At 35.4% G+C, this 21,072-nt stretch overlaps 1 protein-coding gene across 3 annotated transcripts in view; it reads right to left on the minus strand.

Moving 5' to 3' along the window:
• Nucleotides 1-5,583: 5,583 nt before the first annotated feature.
• PCDH11X (protocadherin 11 X-linked) overlaps nt 5,584-21,072 on the minus strand; it is a 520,173-nt gene continuing 504,684 nt past the window's right edge. For all 3 annotated transcript variants that reach the window (XM_074602025.1, XM_074602026.1, XM_074602024.1), the window contains one exon: nt 5,584-10,256. In XM_074602025.1, the coding sequence (XP_074458126.1) occupies nt 9,865-10,256 (392 nt within the window). In that variant the 3' untranslated portion in view covers nt 5,584-9,864. The remainder of the gene's footprint in view (nt 10,257-21,072) is intronic.

Raw genomic sequence — 21,072 nt, forward strand, 5'->3', positions numbered from 1 at the left:
AGCTGCTTTTCAATCAGACTGAAATCATTATTGCACGTCCTCAAACTTTCTACTGCTGGTGTTACCACAGCTGGTGTTACTTTACGTCGTTTCCAACTACAGGCAACTATGACCTTATAGAACAGGTGGTTCTGGAAATCTCATGAGTTGAGGGCCTTTCTGGAAAGTAGAAAGTTGCCAAACAAGTCCTAATTGTAGTGCCACATGCTGTAGCACGTGAGGCAGAGGTGATAAGGCAGCTGCTATTAAGTTACAGGCTTTTGACAGCTCATTCTTGACCACGTGGAGAACATGCAGTGTTGACGCAGTCCAGCAAGTAATGAATTAATAATTAGTAATAAATTGTCAAAACCGATGGTGCAGGCTGGAGTAAACTTGTGAAACTTAGAGGAGAAAGAGTTTGAAATGTGCATAGAAGGAGCTGCTAAATATTGAAACATTTTACTGGAAAAATAGATTTTAGTACTTTCACTGTTGGAAATTGCCCTGTCGGGTTTGTGTGGCTACACAATGTGGATGATGGCATTCCAAGAGATTTCCAAGTAAAGGACACCTGGGGATATCACCTGGGTCAGTCCAATATGACCTTCTCACTGAAGTGCTGTTTCCCTGCACGTGACCTTCCTTCAGGTGATAAGCTGTTAAACTGAAGCTGAGGGAAACAAATTTCATTGACGTAATTGTTTTCTTGGTTTGTTGCAACCACAGGTTGTTCAGATGTCAGCACTTAGCAGACAGGTAAGCTCATAAAAATAAGTCACGTCTTCCCAGTTCAGAAGAATTTTCTTTTTTCATGAAGAGACAAGACCATTTACCAATTTCTCTGCACGATGGCAATGCTTCATGCAGATTTTTTTTTGCTCTTGATGTTTCTCCTGCACAAAGAGAAACATTATTTAATGTTTTCATTTGGTTCTTCTATGGTCCAGGTGCACATGCCTCAGCACAGTTGGCTCCCTCTTAGCTTTCCGAAAGACTTGTCACAGAAAAGAAAGTGATATGCCAGCGCAGCATTTAGCAAGGGAGTGAAGAAAGGGAAGTGGAAACCCAGCAACTGTACTTACCTTCTTAAATAGATTCTGTTTTACACTATAGGAGCACACTTCTCGGCATGGCTGGCTCTCATGCTAGTTAAGCAAAACTTGCCACAGAAAACAAAAATATTTGCCAATTTGGCTTTAACGCAAAACCTATTCTTTTGCATACATCAAATGTCAGCCTCGCTACACCCCTCTGACAGGAAGCTGGCACAAAAGACAAAACACAACCAGGTGCATCCTGGCAGGCACACCATTCTGAAGAGGTTAGTAGTCAGGCTTGGTGGGAGAAGAGGGGTTGGGCTTGTTTTATTTGATATCCACCAGTCACGCTAATTTTCATACTTAGAATATAAAATATAATCTTTTATGTAAATACTGTGTTTTGGATTCATTTGATTTTAGCCATCTAAAACGCAGACATGTAATCTTCATTATCTAGCTTTCCTCCATCATCAGCTGGGCATGTGCAGATCCTGAAATTTTGGAACTGAAGGAATTACCCCTGCATATACATTTTTCCCCATACTCAGCTTAGAGATGCTTTAGACAATTAACTTTGATAAAACATCTCCCTAAAATTAAGGGCAATGTATCTGTCGTTGGCTATTGTGTCTAATTAGAAGTACCCAGAAAGATTATTTTTTTTTCCAATATGTAATAGGCAAATGTGTATATATGTTTATATGTTTGTTTCTGTTCAGCCTAGTGGCTAAATTTACTTTCATTGTCATTAGATTTAGGTGCTCACTTTACATCAGATGTTCTGAGTAGAGAAAACATTAACATTCATGAATTTTCATTACATCTCATATATCCTATGAAACATTTATGTGCAAATTCACTTAAATTTTACAGCATAAACCTTCAATATTAGTGTTTTCTTGGTCCTTTCTGTGTATTTTAGTAGCCTATTTTGAGGGAATTTCAGACAAGCATTTCCAAAAGAGTAATAGGCTTCAACAACTGCCTTTTGTAGACTGAAGTGGCAGCTTTTGGGTTGGAAAATTTGATCTTTTCTTTAATATTCAGTAGTATTACTCTGACAAAAATACATTTATGATTCAATAGGCTGAAATCTGATAAAAAGCATTTAAAAATCCAAGGAGATTGATTGTGTGTAATCATTGCAAGAGAGTGAATTCAGCTAACAAAAGGGCTTTCTTACCATGCTTCACTGTGAAAATTTTACTTTTATATGGATATAGCTGTGCAGCATATTATTTGCAGCATATAAGCTGCAAATATGACCCTTTAGATTATTTTTCTGCATTTAAAATACTTGTTTAGAATTTCAGAGACTTGTTTTCTTTGCCAATTTCCTCAGCATCGTTTTTATGAGCCAGTCAGCTCAGCCAGTCTAATCTTTTTAGATGTCAAGGTCTTGTATTACGTTTCCTATGTTACCAGGCAGGCACAGTGCTAAATGTCTCCACTGCAATTAAAACAAACAAACAAACAAACAGCAACTTGTATCTGCCACGACAGGCAGCTTTGACTTTGTGCACACCTACATAATCTAATGAATATTTTTAAATTCTATATAGTAATTGGTGTGATGCTCAGTGATGACATTTGCCTCTTGTACATAGATGAACTTTGAAAACAAAATTAAATTGACAGCGTGTATATATATGTATGTATATTTATGTAGATTGATTACACATCTTTATTTTCTCATTGAACTTAAGTTTTTTAAACCATTATGGTCCATTCTGGTCTCTGCAGTTAGAATTACTTGAAAGCATTAGCTCATGCACAGCAACGGCAGGAGTCCCTTTATATTTACTACAAATTAGCCTGGTACAAGGGCCTTTATAAAATAGGCCTAAACATGTTTCAGATATGTCTTCTTTGCCATTACAGATCTTGATTATGTTGGTTTTAACAGATATTTTTATGCAAAAAAAAAAATTAATTTATGTATCTACAAAATGTTAAATAATAAAATTAGCGTTGCACTGCAAGTCTGCAGACAACTCAATGTATGACAGCATATCTGTTAGGTGGACAAGTCATTCATTTTACCTGCTTGCCAGTGTTTTTACAGAATTTTTCCTAAAGTATTCACCTTTCCCCCTGCCCATCCACCCCGCTTATAATCACTTCATTTTTCAGCCTGATTTTCACTTTCCTCTGTTCAGTTAGTCTCCTGAGAACTATACACTGGCTTATTGTAGTTCCATACACCTGTAAATCGAAGCTTGATCTACACAACAGAGAAGGGAAAAGACATCTTTTATAGAACAGCTGACATTTGGAAAGTTTAGGCAAGCTTTGGGTACAGTCTTTTATCATCCCTGATAACTATAAACAACAACTCAAGCTAACTACAGGTTAAAAGCAATTATTCTTAGTTTAATCTCATTATGTTAATCAACTCTTTTACTACATACACAACAGCTGCAGTAGCAATGAATAACGTCATTTCAGTCCCTTAGAAAATGTCTTTTTCTTTGCACATCCTACTCATCTGCTATAGAAGACATCGCAGACGTGGCTTAAAGCTATGGATTGAAGTGTAGTCTACAGTGCTTCCAGCCACTTCATTTCTCTGTCTCTTTGATAGGTGTAGTTACTAACTTTCTTTTTTATAAATACAGACTTCTTAATCCTAGTAGAGAAAAACTGTAAGAAGAGGTATCCTCAATTCCATAGTTAAAAGCTATCCAGAAAGCATGGACCTACACATTTAAGTTCCTGCTTTGAATTGCTTTGAATTAAATATGAAGACATAGCTTTCAGATCATAAATGCATTTACTGTTAGAGGTTTAGGATTAAGCATGAAATCAGCACCATCAAAAGACCTCTAAACCACTAAAATAATAAAAAATACAAATGGAAATATATCTTTAGTCTCATTGTAGTTATCAGACATGATATGTTTTCATACTGGATCATGAATGCAAGGACCAAGACAGAAAGATTAAATCTTGGAAAAATAGTTGTTATTTGCAAGTGGAGTCCATGTGTACCTTCTTCAAACATGACTTTCACCACCACACAAGGGAGGAGAGCTGTTTTCTGTTTGCTGTAGGAAGTACCTTCTTGCTCATTTCCTTCTTCTGCTTGATACATAGCACTTCTAAGGCAGAGCGGACGAGCTGCTGCACAGTCAAACTACAGCTCACTCCTAAGGCCACACCTGGAAGAAACCTGAAGAAAAGTCAAGAATGCTAAATGATTATATGGGCAGCATATCTCCAAAATTGCCTGCTATTGGTAAACACATGTTCTTCTTTAAATAAATCCATGTGTATGTTCTAACAAGACATTACCTCACCAGAAATTACCGAGCAGGAGGTCTTGGAGTCCATCTTACGGGTAAGAGATGTTTCTTGAACACTGCACCAGCCCTCCCTCAGTGCTGCAGTGCTTTGGTGAAAATATTGCATTCTGTAGAGCTACACAGCAAATTCCTGGGATTCAAGTATTTCCAACGTGGACAGGGAAGCGCTCCAGGTATTTATTCCTTGTGCCCACAGGGAGGAGAGCAAAAAGATGACTCCCAGGGAACACTACTTCTGCAATCCCCTTGCAGTTTTGCACAGTGACACCAATGCTAAAATTATGCACATCTTCAGATAGTATATATTTCTGCCTTGCTCTCTCATACTGTTTAGCAGATCTCTGTAAGATTCCACGGTTTCATCGCTTCCTGAGGTTGCCCTTCAAAACATCACTGAGCCCAGTTTGAGAATTTACCATATAAAGCAGAGAAACTCCATCTCCAGAAGTTTAGTTTTTATCCATTTTTACTTTTTTTAATGTTTAGGCTGAATACATTCTTTAGAACAAAATCTAATGTTTCAACAGTTATTGTCAGTGAAGGAATATACTTGTGCACAGTTTTGATGCCAAAATAAATATTATTTTGCTGCTTGAAAAGGTCCCACAGACAAGAACGCTACGCTTGCAAAGCCATAACTGTGTCAAAGAAGAAGATATTACTGCCTTAGTGTCAGGACAACTATCAAGAGAGTTGCTGTTTAAATATGGATTTAAATATAGAAAAATGCGTAAAATATTGCTTCATTAGTTCCTGGTTTGATGGTTATTTCATTATATCACATCCTTGGTGAGAAGATAATCCCTTTAGCTCAACAACAACTTATTAACCATGTTCTCTCAACTAGAAATAGCTTATTTTCTGACAAAACAAAACCCATAAACACTCCTGCCTCCAGCTCATAATGATTTTCTATAAGTAAGTGTATGAGAGGCATAGTAGAAGGAGGGACCTTGGTATGTAAAGAAGTGACATGGAAATGGAAGATATTTCTGATAGTATAAAGCTAGACTGCTGTACACGTTGTGTGTGTGAATATTTCTACTGTTTACCAAAAGCCTGCTACTCAGTTGCATGAAGCAACTGTAAATGTAGTTAAATTTTCTTGGCTTTCTGACAGTGTGGGGCTTCACAAAGAAATGGGTTTTGGAAAGCTGAAAACGGGAGAGAAGTCCGGCTGGAGGAGTACTTTTAAACCCCTTATATTTCAGAAACAGAAAGAAGACAGTGCAAAGGAGAAAACTGCTTTTGTGGATCTAGTTTATTAATAAGCATTGTAATTAACAAGACAACATGCTGTACAGAAACCTGAAACAGAACTACTGCAAATTTACTGGACTTTAAATGCTGCTGGACTGTAGTATATGATGTCCAACTGCATGGTTTGTAAAGTGTGGTTAGGGCTGTTTCAATACACAGACATACACTGCTCACTCTCAGATCCTGTAGTATGCCATAGAGCAGGGAGATTCTCCAGAAATACAAACTCAAATATTTACAAGAAATTGTCAATCTCTTTCTTCACTAGGGATAACATAAGTTATACACAATTTTCCTACCTATACCAAATAAAATCTTTGCCTTCAACTTTACTTTGTGTCTGCACAAACCAATCCCTTCCTTTTTATTTATCCAGTCACAAATGTCAGTGCAATCATTTAATTGATAATCATTCAGTAAGGATTGGTATTAAAGCTGCGAAAGTGAAACTTCAGCAAATAAATAGAGTCAAGTGTAAATTTTCAAACTTTAAAAACTCAAACTTTATATGCTTGAACCAAACAACCTTGAGCTAATCAACCATTATTGACTAGGAATCATTTAGGTCTATGGCCTTTGGCTTGAGCACGCTGGAAGCAGGGTAACAACAATGGCTGGGGGCTGATGGGGTTCCACGCCAGATTGCAGCTTGCTCAGAATACAACAGCAAACTTTCACTTCTCTTACAAACAAACCCAAACAGATCTATACACACCGAGGTCGCAGATACCTGATACGAAGCAGCTGCTCTCCTCCAGCCCTACGCTAAGCAAAAAGCCCTGGCTGGATTCAGAACCACGTAACTAATGTTATGTCAAGCTGGCTGTCATGCTAACATTCATAAGCCCTCAGGTCCTATTAGCACGGGCTCATTGCCATGATAATTAGCTAAATGACCTGCATCCGGCCAGCTCACAGCCCAGAGAGAGCAGGTGCTCTGTAGTCTCTGTCTGGCCAAGCAGACATGCCTAATTACTCTTTCTTTAGAATTAAGTTACACTTCAGAATACAGCACAGTTTAGGAAAACAAAGAAACAGCACATTTTACTTCAAACTTCGGTTCTTTTTTTTTAAGATTGGGTTCAGTTTTTTTTAATAATTGACTGCTTTACAATATGGAAAAAAGTACCTTTCTTTCTGCCACCACTACCTGTAACTTTGATGCAATACTTAAAAGTGCAACAAGCTTGTACTGAGTTGGGGCTGGGGGGGAATAATCTAGGCTAGACTGTGTGACACATTGCTTTGAAGGCAAAGGTTTTCCTTTGTTGTTACACTGCATGAAACAAATCTAATCATGTAACTACCATTTTACTGTATATTGTATATAGGATTGTTTTCTCCACAAATTCACACAAGTAAGATAAAATAAGTTAAATGACTAAAAAAAATTACACAAAAATATACAGTCTATGTACTAGATAAATTATTTATATATATGGCAAGATGTGTAAAGAGTCTCTAGTAACGTTATTCCTCTGGATACTGACATGCTACTCAGAAAAATGTTGCCTCAGATGCATAGTTTTATGTATTAGATATGTAATATATAAGAGTGAGGGAACCATTTGACTCCTGATACAACATGTATTTACAATTAATTGTTCTGCATCTTGTTGAGAGAATTTCAGAATATCACAACGCAATTATTTCATGGATATAACATTTCATACTTCCTATAATCAGATTCATCTTTACAATGCTTTTTGTTTAAGCAATTTTTTGTTGTTGTTTTGTTTTGGTGTTTTGTCGAGGTTTTGTTTCTTTGATTTCAAGAGAAAGGGAGATGGTTAATTGCTTCTGTACTTAAGGGAAGAAAAAAAACAAACCAAAACCAAACCGCTAAACATTCAAATGTGAAGTTTGTTGGGGTTTCTTCCCCCTACCTATGAAAAAACACTAATTCTGCTTCCTTTGCCAGGAAATTTCAGGTACAATTTTTAGCCAGAAAGGAAATGTTGCAGGCAAAAAAAGTGAGAATTTTCCAATGCAGGTGCCAATTCTGTAAACATTTGGTATGGCAGCTTTCTGTAATAAAAACTAAAGTCCTCTGCTTACAATAGGAAGCGTTAGCTGTCAGCATTATTCTAAATTTGCACAATTAATATGTTTGGTAAATCTGTGTAAACTACAGATAAGCTTTTTTTGTGTATCCCTGAAAAGGACTGCTAATTTTTTTCATTGTGATGAATCCAAAGCAAACAACAAAGGGCTTTGTATATATTAGGTATGAATTAATTTCTCAATTTTTAATTGTCCTGGAATTGGAAATGTGTTGTGTCAGCTATTGTGTGTCAGTACCCAAAGGATTATTATTTTTTCCAGGATTTACATGCAACTGGAAGCCAGTGTGCCACATCTTTTCTAAACGTTATTGAAAACTACATTAAAAAAAAAAAAAGAAAAGAAAAGATCATTAGATAATCTGATGTTCATTAATTAAACCCTATCAGTAGGTTAAAAGTGAAGCTTCTTTTGTTTTGCACATAAAATCTAAATGTGATTTGAATAGATTTACATTGGGGACAGTGATATATAAAGCTACTTATACCTGCTGGGCACATAAGAGAAGCTCTTTTAGCATTCATTGGAAACCCTCAACAACTTGAACTTCTGTAAATTTTACAAGCAGCTAATATTACAGCATTTTTACACACAGTTTTGTTTATAAATTACAGATTTAAGTTACAATATGAAGCCTACATATAGTTCTATCCATAGGAAATATTCACACGCTGTCTTTTTTCCCCTCCATACAACTTCGATTGTCTCACTTAATGTACCAATAAAACTAAACAAAGTTATGCAGTTTTTTAAAGAAAAAATTTCTTGGTATGTACATACTGTAAATGATGAAATGTTAAACAGCAACAAAATACTAGAAGGAAAATGTGTTTTTTTCATCTAATAAAGGAACCTCCTTTTCACCCAATATAGAATTCACCAGCTTTTTTCTGCCACTATTATATCCTCCAGTATACAGAACACTGAAAAAAATCCCTCATCTTTAAAGAGATTCATCTTGAGACTTTATCATATAATATCATTGGGGTGTGTTTATAATTACATTTATCCAGATTTCACTACCTAGATTCTTCTTTCTTTGCTCAGAACTGTCAGTCATTCTCTAATAAACTAAGCCACAATGATGAGTACTTCTTCATCTAATAGCTGTATGGTGAAGTAACTAATATTATAGCTAACCTTTTACTGAATACTTACAATAGGTCAATATAGCTATAAAAAAAAGCCATATACATCACTATAATATTCTTTAAACACCAGTAGCTTGCAGCCACGACATCACATCAGCCAAAAAACCTACCCCATTTTCCTACTGTTTTCAGCAGTGCCCATGTAATTTTCTACTAACAGGAACAGTAGCCAAAGCAAGCTCTGCAAGATGAAAAAAAAAAATTAAAAAAAATAATTAGAAATAGACTTATGGCTTGCAAAGCATAATATCATATTGTATCATATTGTATCATATTGTTGCTTGCATTATTGTAGAAAGGAAAATCTTGGAAATGAAAATAAGTTAGTTATGATTTTTTTCCAATTTTTATCTTGCGTATCATTGTCATGTTGTTTATTTCACACAGAAAAGCCTAGTTGAGAGCTTTCTATTTCATCTATTGAATTATTTCAAAGAATAAGTACTTGTAGACTGAGACAATAAAAATTAAAATCAAAAGCAGTTGTCATGTCTTTAAGTACATTTTCCTTCTTAATTACATAAAAGATAAATTTTGTGGAAAGATCCTTCTTAAGAATTAGATTTTAGGATCTTATTCATTCTATTATGTAAGGTAACCAAATGAGAAATTGCCCACTTGATCTCTATTGCTAAGCAAATGGAAGATGAAATCCATGAATATGCTGTAAATAACAACAACAAAGAAAAATTGAGTCAGCTATATTTAGATTGTAATATTCTCCAAACTGTACTAAGAAATTGCTTTCAACAGGGAGGAAGAACTGCTGGCAGATATTTGCACTATATGGCCCATATAAGAAAATGATCAGGATTTGGTGTTTTTCTTTTGATTGTTTCTGGGTTGTGGGTTTTCTTCCCCATTTTGTGGATTTTACCAAGAACTATGGTAAATTTCTTTTAACTAAGTCCTAAGGATTTAGCTTTTCAATTTCAAATTTAGGATTCTATATACATAAATATTCACAGGCCTAACAAGTTTGTATATGCACTAACAGTGTTAGGCTGTGACTATATACAGTCACACTTAAAGCCTGAAATAGCAGATTTGTCAGATATGCATTTATAGCTGGTGCTCATGTATAAACGTAGTGCTACTCCCAGACACTGGTGCCTGGTGGGACGTGGCGAAGTTTGCCAGAGGAATGACTTTGACGGGATCTTCGCTGGCGCAATGTCTTTCGCAGGTGTTGTAGAACTGGGGCCGGGGCCCACCCTGGCCTTTGTCAGTGTCATCCTTTGGAAGGGGCCTCCCAAGAGTGTGTCGTCCCTCAGGCCTGGCTCCTCGGCCCCAGCCTTGCTGGAAGCCAAACGATGGCAAAGGGGTGTTGGACTGCTGATACTGTGTCAAAGAAGGTGGCATCCAGCAGTTGTCAGAATGGCCTAGGATGAGACACTCCTGTGTGCAGGTTTCAGAGGCTTCAGCCAGGGCTTTCTGGAGATTAACTTCGATAGCTGGAGGATGCAAAAAGACAAGACATTATCAGAGGTCCAAAGACTGGCGTGCGCAGGGAATCAAGGTTAACAAAGCAAACCCCAGTTCTACAGAAATGGCCACAGTTTGGAAAGAAAATACCTGCAGGTGTACGACTTAAGTGAAGGTTTAGATTTTGCAAGTCTGGGGCCCACAGTGTTGTCATCAGCTATCATCAGAAAAAAGTTAATGTTTAATGAACAGATGATACCATCATTACAGCTATGTAACTAAATTCCTTATGCATTCTACTTACAATTACCTTTTCACTTTTTCAAATTGTCAGTTGTGTAATAAAGCTATAAACTTTATAATAATCTAATACCACAATTCTGTATATTTCCATATAACTACTTGGAAAACTATATTAAAATTAGGATTTTTTGAAATGTTCTCTTAAAATTGGATTTTTGGATTTTTTGCTTTACTTAAGGCAAAACGAAATTAACTTGGACACATAACCAAAGATGGTTGTGTGGCTTCAAAGACGCACTCGAGCTTTAAGAATGAAAGACAGCGTAACAGCTATTTTAAAGAGAATTGATTTCTCCATGCATTCAATACTGGAAACCTTGAAAAATCAAAGGGTAATAGCAAAAGAAGCTGTAACCTCTGTGTTTACTAGTAATCGAACCAGTAGATGCAAGGTTTGTGCCCTTGAAAAAGGATGATAGAAATTATAATTTGTTCAAAGGCGAAGTAAACTACTAAATCTGAAAAGACGTAATTAGCAATACAATAACAATCTTCATCAGTTTCCTTTAAACTGTGGCTTTATCACGTGTAAATTCAAAGTAACAGAATTAAACTTCTACAAATCATTCCTTGAAATAGTTTCCATATTATATATGTTAATTTTATATTTTCTTGCCGTGTGCAGGATTTAAATACATCAGGAGTGAAGAAGAGTATCCGATTAGGTACTTCACCGTGTTGTCTTCCCAAAACTTTCCAGTGAAAGATACATACATATTTTTAATATCTGTCTTCATGAAAATAACATTTAAAATTGGATTCTGGCTCATAACCACTGGAGAAGGTATGCCACTAGGAATTACTTATAGCAATACGAGTTCTGAGTAGGAGCCTCTCACCCTCTGAGCTTTATGCTGCTTTTCTGCTTTAATAAATACTTTGCATGTTGAAATCTGTGTAAAGCTACAAAGCACAAATACATATTTCCATGTTATATCTCAATAGAAATGAATTAAGTTTTTCCTTCAGGCACTGAAATGTATAATGCTGCTGTCCAAAATACAGGATACATCTTTTTTAAATCTACCATGTTTAAGTAGACAACTGGTTGCTCATTGTATCACGAATGCTATGTTCTTGATTATTTCTCCTTAAGTACCTTGTACGAGTATGTGCCAGTTAGAGAAATGATTGTTTATAAATGCTATTTTGCCCTATTACTGGCATTTTAACATGTCTTCAGTCATTTTGTCTCAGCATTTTTCAATGTAATCCTGACAAAGCTTTGGCACCTTGCTGTTGAAATACTAATCCAGTTTTGATGGGCAGTAGGAGACATAAATATGGAAATGATTCAGCAGAGGCAATGGTTTCTGCAAAAAAAGTTACTACCGGTAGATTAGTCTAATCTTTCTGTGTCCTACTATCTGCTATTAAAGACATAAATTTGAGTATATACAAGTCTTGTTAAGCTCTTTAATTATCCAGGTTTGCTTCTCTTCTGATCAAGGCAATGCACTGAAATCAAGTACAACCTTGACAGAGTGTTGAGTTATCCCTGTTCTATACAGACACTGATCTTTTTTGTATTTATTAAAAATACCTTTTTGATACCCAGTACCTCACTGTTTCTTTTAATCTCGAGGGTTTCTAAACACTCTTAAAATGCTTTTAATGCGGTTAAACTGAACAACACACAACTATTTATTTGGAAATAGAACTTACGCATTTCTAGCTCTTCACAGCAAGTGGTTACAGTACTTGTATTTTACTATCTGTCTCAAGCTTCAGTAAGAGAGTAAACAAACCTAAACCACCAAAAGAAGCACTTGGCAATAAAAACTTAACATTTAAGCATTAGACAAGGCAACTGCAGAAATGAAAGGTCACTCATAAAACATTCTGTACGCCATCTCGCCAGATCAGTAGGACAGCGATTTTGTGCCGTGTGTTGCCAGACTACCTGTAGACTTGGAACATGTTACCATGCTAAGAATAACAACATTTTCAGAATGACAGTCTTGTTTATTCTGTTAAGAAAGAGACATTTTTATCGGAGTTTTAGTTTTAGAAAAAATAAATTAAAAAAAAAAACTAAAAAACTTTACAACAATCCTGGGCATAATCATAAGTTACGCACACAAATTATTTTGGCTTTGAGTTGGGCTTTTGTTATACAACAGTCTGCCAATGCAGGATTGTTTAGAAGATACACCTTTTGTAGCACCCATAGTTTTACTTTAAATGTTGGTATGTGGTACACATAATCTTGATTGTCAGAGTAAGTTTTTCATCACCGCTTATGATTAATAACATGTAAAATATACAGTTCTCATTAACTTTGAAGAGTTAAAACCCTTTTCTACTGAGCACTTCTGCAGTGCTGCAGAACAGGAAATAAAAAAGTATTTAGTAAATACAAGTACTTCTCTGAATGATGTCTGATTAAATTTTTTTCTAACATAACTAGCCAAATTTTGTTTTAAAATATACTGCACTCATTTAAAAAAAAAAAAGAAAGAAAATAAATAAATTGTAAAAAGCATTTTTTTTTTAAATTAATATCAGAGTTTTATGGGCTTTTTAATCCAAATCAGCTGTGCATAGGCCATAGCATTACTGCAACCCTTAGGCAGTCTTTAGGAGACTGGCTATGCTGTAGGATACCCGATTAACTAAGGGTGTTACAATGAATACAGTGCGAGGCAGGCAAGGTCCCCAATATCTGCATTTAAGGGAAACTTGGAAAATCTCGTCAACTGATCCTCTGCAGTAAATAGTACTAGCAAGAATAACTGGGACGCAAAACAGTTTCTGTTTGGTATAAAGCAAAAATAAATATAACCAGCAGTGTAAAATATTATGGTTTTAGCACAATGAAGTAAAAATGACTGTTGGAGTATAATTCTTCTGGTGTTGAATGAACCTAGAACAAAATGTAGAAAAATTTCTGCATGAATATTCACCAGGTATTATCTTTTTTGCTTGCTCCTCCAGGCCATTAAATGTAGCTTCTTTCTGTCTATCTAATTGATTCTCAATTTTTGTAACATATCATCATTTGCCTGCTTCTTTAGCACCTGAAATCCTTCTAAATAACCACTTGGCACTGGCATTGCACTGTCATCTAAACTATGCTTTAATTGTTAGGAATACTTTTTCAACAATTCCCTATTTTAGCGAAAAAAGAGGGCTTTATGTTAGCAATGTATTATACTTACGGTGCCAACTTAAAATAGAATGCAGCCAATTTCCAAATATTTGTTTACAGACTTAAGACACAAAGAGGTCACTGTAACTAGCATTGAGATGTTGTCCTCAGCACCACGTCAGGCCTCCCCCCCTTGACCACTTGCTGCCTACTTTAAACAAAGGATTCTCTGGCTGGCTTAGCATCCCAGAGGACCATCCAAGGAGGAATTCCAGGGTGAGTGTGAAGTTCAGTGCTCAAGTGGCCATTTATCAGAGGCTGTGTAAATTGACCGTGGCATTTTGTCACTGCTACTCTTTAACATTCTTGCATCTTTGCAAGTCATTGCTAAACGTGGGTGAAAATAAAATTTTCTGAGTCCTTGTCTCTCATTCGAAAGTCGTAATGTTGGGGATAGTTCTGCATACTCCAATGAGTACTCAGTGTTAGGAAACATCTGTGACATTTGCCTCTACCAATCAAGTAAAAGAAGGTTCTTGCTCTTTCTAAATATTTTCAGAAGAAATTATGGTTTTCTCCACTGAAATGCAGTGTCTAGTAACATCTTCTCACATAAGATATGCCAGGTTTATAAATAGAAATAGAAGTGTACATTTCACATGTATTATGAATAAACAATACATTCCATCAAGCTCTTACGGTCTACCTTGATTCTTACTTCATTCAGTAATAAACCCTTAATTTTATATATTTTTTTCATACTACATGGAGACTCTTCAGCCATGACGTACAAGTAGTATGAAAGAGAATTCTTAATTCATAGAATAGATCACACTCATGCACATGTGAGTTTACCACTTTGATTTGAACTCCAGATTGTTTTAGGAATGAAACCATTTTTTAAACTGTCTGCCTCAGAACTAAGAACATTTTTAAAGAACGTGTCTGTCAGCTTTTATGAAATGTTTAGATCAGAACTGTCAAATATAACTAAAAGCACAATAGTTAAAAGACTTTCTCATTGTTCCACAGTTTATCATTTATAGGTCAAAGCAGTTTTCAGTAAGAATATTTACTTTCACTTAAGAAAACGTGGAATTCCAACCTTGCCAGGTAGCTATATCCTTCAGTCAAAACAATTATAAAAAATACTGTATGATATTTTTTTTCCTGTTTGTTTTGGTTAGAGACTTTCTGTGGATATAAAGCCTGTGCAGGTTTTTATAGGTCGTAAATAAAAATTTATTTTTGGGGAATGAAAGCTGAAGAACTCTACAATGCTACTCTCCCTCTCAGTCTACAAAACATGTGGCACAATACTGCATACTTTGGCATTTCCAGCTTAATATTACATTCCAGTTTTAAGAATATTTCTCATAGAGAATTCTCAAATGAAGACAGGTTGTTACTACAACTGTGTTATCAGCAGTCTCATAATGTTGAAAAGTTGGAAGCATATACTTGGTGTATACTTTTCTACCCCTATGCCCTCCCCTCCACCCCCAAAAGGGAGACATATGACTAAGACAACATTAAGAGGGCTGGTTCCTTTCTCGAACTGCCACAGAAGTCATCGCTTGCATCACAAAATACCAAAAATACAGGCTGGATGGGACTTTTGAAGATGTCTGTCTAACCTTCTGCTCAAAGCAGGATATCTCGGTCAAAATAGAAGAGAATAGTTTTTCCAAAAGTTTAGGCCAAACTTTCAGAATTGCAGATATTCCTTTCCAAAAACCTGCACATATATGTTAAAAGGGAGATGTGCATTTCCAAGAGTTGAACAATCAAAAACATGAGCTCCCAGAGAAGCCTTAAAACATCTCCACCTTTATCCATATGTGTAATAATGATCAAAAGACATTTGTAAATGTATTTATTAGCAAAATACTCAGATTCATTAGAAGTTCAAAAACTTAGGCTTAGGGGCTTATAAATTGTGCAAAGAAAATTGCCAAAACAATTTAAAAAAAAAGAAAACAACTTAAAAGACAGAATATAGAATGCTTGAATTTTAAAGCCATGTAGCTGAAATCTTAATGAAAAGCCAGTATTGAATTTGACACATTTTGGATGCAAACCATCCAGTGTTACATTTAGAGCACTCTTGTTTCATAATAAAGCAAGCAACAATTAGCAAGCAATTAAGCAAATTGCCCATAATTATGCCATTGCTGAGCTATTTTTCATATTTTCACAACACAGCACATATATGAATACATGGCTTGCAGTGCCAATGCTACTCTGTCAGCAGCCAGAAGTGCCTCTCATTTACCGAAGCGTTTCGTATTAAACAGCTCCCATCGCACATTCAGTGCTCTCTGCTCAGCAGGAACCCACCAGAGTGATGAAGATGACAACCTTCTACTACTCATCTCAGCCAATAGCTCCTAAGGAATGGGTCGTGTCCCCCCCATTCTTCGCCCATGTGTATTTACTAAATGTGGTACTAAATCTAAGCAGGAATTCAAGCATAATATAGGGAAATTATAGTCCAGAATTACCCTGGTGACCAAAAGTGGCCACTTGGGTAACATCATTTAGCAGTCTCCACTATGTGAAGAGAACAGAAATGACATTAACAATAAAAAAGGCAGGGGAGAATAGTTGTTAGTGTAAACCGGGTTACTTTAATAAGGTCAGGAGAAAGAAGCTTGAATGTAGAAACCCTAAATAACTGCTGCTATAATATACTCTGCTTTTTTTTGCTTTAATAATAAAATGCCTTTGGGAGAAGTTTCCTATGAATATTTTATTTCCTGTATATGTCTCAATAAATTAAAAACCTAAAAGAGTTACTCAAGTTTGAACCTTTTCATTCAAAGAACAAGTAGGACACACCGCTTGCCTCTACCAGAGCCTGTGAGAAATCGTACTCAGAGGAAGACTGATCCTCCAGATGTTCTAACTGAGGAATCAACAGGCATGCAGGAAATCACACGTTTTCATGTGCTACCTAGGCTTGCCAGATTGTACTGGATATCTTGCAAGAATAAGCTCTCTTTCCATGCCAGCGAACACAGTTTATATCCTAACATCCATGGTTTAAATTTGAATTTAATCCTAAAAACTGCCGTGAGTTAGGATTCTTATTATAAAATCCCAGTGGTGTGAGGTGTATTTGGCACCTGGCTTCAATTAGTCAAGGAAACGTTATCAAAGATGGCTGGGGAAAGTTGGTGAGGAAGAAGACGGGAATGGAGGAAGTATCAGGGCAAAAGAGACAGCATATGGTAATTCCTGTACAATTAACTATGCTTGTGAAATGAAGTGAATCTTTCCTGCACAAATAATAGCCATATAAATAAAGCACATTAATCTTTCATTAAGTCATCTCTTATTGCTATTCTGACTAGAATTTCAATCTTGTATTAATCAAAAACAAGAACTGATCTAAAAGCAATGCTCCCGTAAAAAGTTCCGTTTCAATAATTGCTGTTTTCCACAGGAAGAGGTTTCATCAAAAAAGAAACCCTCAGGCCCCCCAACCCCCCTGCAACCTCTTGTGTTTCAGCCTAATGAACACGGGCATGAGAGTGTTGTAGAATACGCAGCACTGACCCTTATTGCTTCAACAGTCCAATTGTATTCCTCTTTAAATGTCCTTGTTTTGTTGCTAATTATGGCAAAACAAATACGGTTATTTGCAATGGATGCATGTTTCTTAGCCTATGAAGTATATATTGAGTTATCAATGAGAATTTTAACCATAACTTGTAAAGTATAATGGCCATCTAAAATGAATAGCCTCAAATCTAGTATATTGATTACAATACTGGGTAATACAATGTGCTTTATTAAATATTTAATTAACTGCTTCACATTTGTACTGAAGCTTCTTAATTATTAATACATGGTTCATTATTTAACACAGAATATAAATTTAAATTCAAATCAATTAAACAAGGTGAAACTACATAGTGAAAAATGGTTTATCCTCCAGCAATAACCTTCGACCTGGAAACATAGTAAAGAGTGAAATTTGCATTTCTTTCCCCATACTTGAGAAGACTATGCATTTTATGTGATATATATTAAGCTCTTTTACTGATGTAAAGTTTCTGTAATAAACCCATCTTCCTACAAAAATATGCTTCCTACAAAAAAAAGAAGGGGCTTCAGCTGTCACTTTTCAGCTGGTGCCTGGAAGAGGAAACATTTTCAATATGAGCTTTCAGTAGGAGGCTGGTAACACAGCAAACTTTCTCTCTTGATGTGTAAAACTTCATTTTATTTGTAGTAAGGGAAACGAGAGTGTGTAGGAAGTCATAGATACCCAGCAATTATCACCCTGGAATGACTGCTTCTTCAAGCAACAGCTTTATCATAAAGTGGTGGGCTGACCCCAGCCAGCAGCTAAGCACCACATGGCCGCTCACTCAGCGGTACTGAGAGCCCTGAAAACCTTTTACCTTCTCTGGAAATGAGCTGTGCTTATCAATGCTATCTCTTACACTGCTCAGGAAAACAAAAAGTGTACTAATATTGGTGTAGCTGCAAGCTGCAAGAGAGTCTGAAGTACAACACTAATTTCACTAAATACTCTAATATGATGATGTTTCTAAAGACTTATTGCTCACACATGTCCATACCTATATAGAAACCAGTTCTGTGCTTTCTTAAATATCCTTAAACATCACTTGAAATATGAGGTGCAGGAGATCTATGAAGAATAGTGTATCTCATATAGACTTCTAGAGATTAAATTTCAAATGCTCAGTAAAGTTGCTCTTACACGTGCAAATGGAAGACATCCCTTGATGTTAGACAAGCTCCACTCTGCTGGGCCTTTTGCTTCTTTGGGAATTAACACCCTTTGGCTATTTCCACTTAAAAAGTCACTTTTACTGTTTAACTGTCTATGCTAAATGGTATTAGAAAAAAGTTTAAAAATACCACAAAATACAATCAATAAGAAAAAAACTGGAATAGAAATAACTGATTATATATTTTCTCATTACCATAAAGCAGCAGGCATATTTTTTAACTTAAAAAAGTGATCTAGTCAAACATGTTAAAACAGAATGGGGGCTAATTAACAGAAAAATCACTTAACCAGTACTAGGTAACTCTATACACTCTGAAAAACCATTTATATCTCCTTTTAGTGATCAAATCATTATTCAAGTACCTCATTAAGAATGTATATGAGGACCTATTACCACCAATTAAACAGATGTGTATTTGCTTAAATTCGTTTGTTTATTTATTTGATCCAGAGTCAGTTCAACATAGTATGTTCTTTCCTTTAATTCAACATTGAGGACAATATTTTGTATGTTGGTTTGCTGGGGAATTTAGGAGTGCATCAATACTAAAAAGGCACTGAACATGTTAAAAGGATAAAGCAAAGTGAGAAAATATATTATTTCATGGAAATATGGCCATTTCTATACTTTCCCCATAAAAGCAGGAAAAAACCCCACATTAAAACAATACCAAGAGCTTGAGGTTTTGTCTGTACAGAGAGGTTGTTTGTCTGAAACTACAAAATGAGCAGTCTTCAAGATGCAGCTTTGTATAGCTAATTCTTAGAAAATGAAATTAACTTAGCAGTAATTTCTACTGATAATTCTTAACATCTGTTCTTTTTCTTCTTCAAACCTCAATAAAGATGATTTCATTCACACTTGCATTCAAATATATACATATTAAGTTCTAAAAAGAAGAAAATTCCTGCTTACAATATCTACAGTGTAAGTATACCGTACATAATATTATACTCAGTTTTTAAGGCTTAAGTTTTAAATAAAGTTTTCTCTGTGGGTGTGAAGGAGAGGTAGTTTACTGATTTTACTATAAGTCACTAAATACCTTGAAAGGGTGAAGATTCATAAAGAGAACTAAGAATCACTGAATCTACATAAACTCATTTTATGTGGAAACAGCAGAAAGTACATTTCTTAAGCTTAGGCTGTGGATGTTCTAATCAAAAAATCAATTACCTTTTGTGATTCTTTGGCTAGAGGACAAAGATCTGGGCTTGGAGATAGGAAAAAGGACAAACTTCAAAAAGATAAGAAGGGAACAGAATTTCTAGGTGGAATAAGGTCAGTAACATTTACCGTTGATAAGAGACCTACATGAAAATATTAGTATACGCCCTCATATGACTCTCAGAATGAATTCTAACACTTGTGACAATAAGCAGATCAGGTGAGTCATCCTCAGCAGAATGCAGAATACAGGCAGGGCAATGAAGAAAGGGACGAGCAGAAGTTCATTTTCAGTTATGTTTGAGACACCTCACATATGGCAGCTCCTTCAAGGGATAGGTGTGGGATAAACGACCTACAGTTCTGCTTCAAATATCTGTATTTACACTCTTTATTCACTTCAGCAAGAGTTTCTTGATGTATCTAAATGCGAAATCCAGCTTTTTTCTTTTTATTGACTTTACAGTAAAAATAAACAAAAGTTTGATCTAACGTAGAATACTAAGAAATGCTTTTAAATTAAGTAATTGAACAACTGTGGGCAATTGCTCATGGTTCAGACACTTTAATGAAATGTTTATTTTCAAAAGAAAACGTTAAAACCCCCAAATGCTAAGTAAGCTAATAAACGTATCTTTCTGTGATAACTTAAGAGGTAGACAATAAAAGATGTTTTGAAACTGTGTTTTCCTCAGACTTACAGAAAGAGAAATTTGAAGTCAAAGGCCATTAGAGCAACACACATAATAAACCTACAACATTCTAAAAATATTCTGTGACTTTTATGCTGTGACTGCAGTTGCATTTCGAGGGGAAAAAAAAGGCATTTTTCTTTATTAGAATATAAACAAAAAATGATTTGTTGTTTTTATTATGAATACCCTGACTTTATTTATTTTGCAAATCCTTCTAAACATTTTTACAATATTCACCTATGATGATATCTAAGTAATACACTATGCTTATTTGAGTGCTGATAAATATTACATTTGATCGGACCATCAACAATATTAAATCTCTTTATTCCAGTTGAATATATAAGTAAAGCTCACTGAAGTTTTTTTGACAAAACAATATTCCATCAAAAATGTAGTTTCATGTTCAACTGTTTTGTGATAGTGTTGATTCAAATGAACTTCTGGGGTATAAAGTACAGAAACTAATAGTTTCCATTTTCTCTATTCATTTTATTTTCATTAGATTTTAAAAATATGAGAATCCTTACAATTTCAACATTATGCAGAAATGACACCATTGAAAGGAAATATTCGCATTTCTCCAAAGCTTTTCCTCAGATTTTCCTTTTCACAATAAATTTCAAGTTCAGATAACGATTCTGAAAAGCAACACTGCTTACATTTCACAGCATGTCCAACATGGTCTAACACAATCCACAACCATTCCCCTTTTATAAATTCCTTGTGACTCCCTTACCATTACTACAGAAAAACAACCCTTGTACTCCACCTAAAAACTGGAAAATCCAGAATTATGAGTAATTAGGATAACTAATTA

The sequence above is a fragment of the Larus michahellis genome, chromosome 9, assembly GCF_964199755.1.
Source record: "Larus michahellis chromosome 9, bLarMic1.1, whole genome shotgun sequence".
In the NCBI taxonomy this organism is placed as follows: domain Eukaryota; kingdom Metazoa; phylum Chordata; class Aves; order Charadriiformes; family Laridae; genus Larus; species Larus michahellis.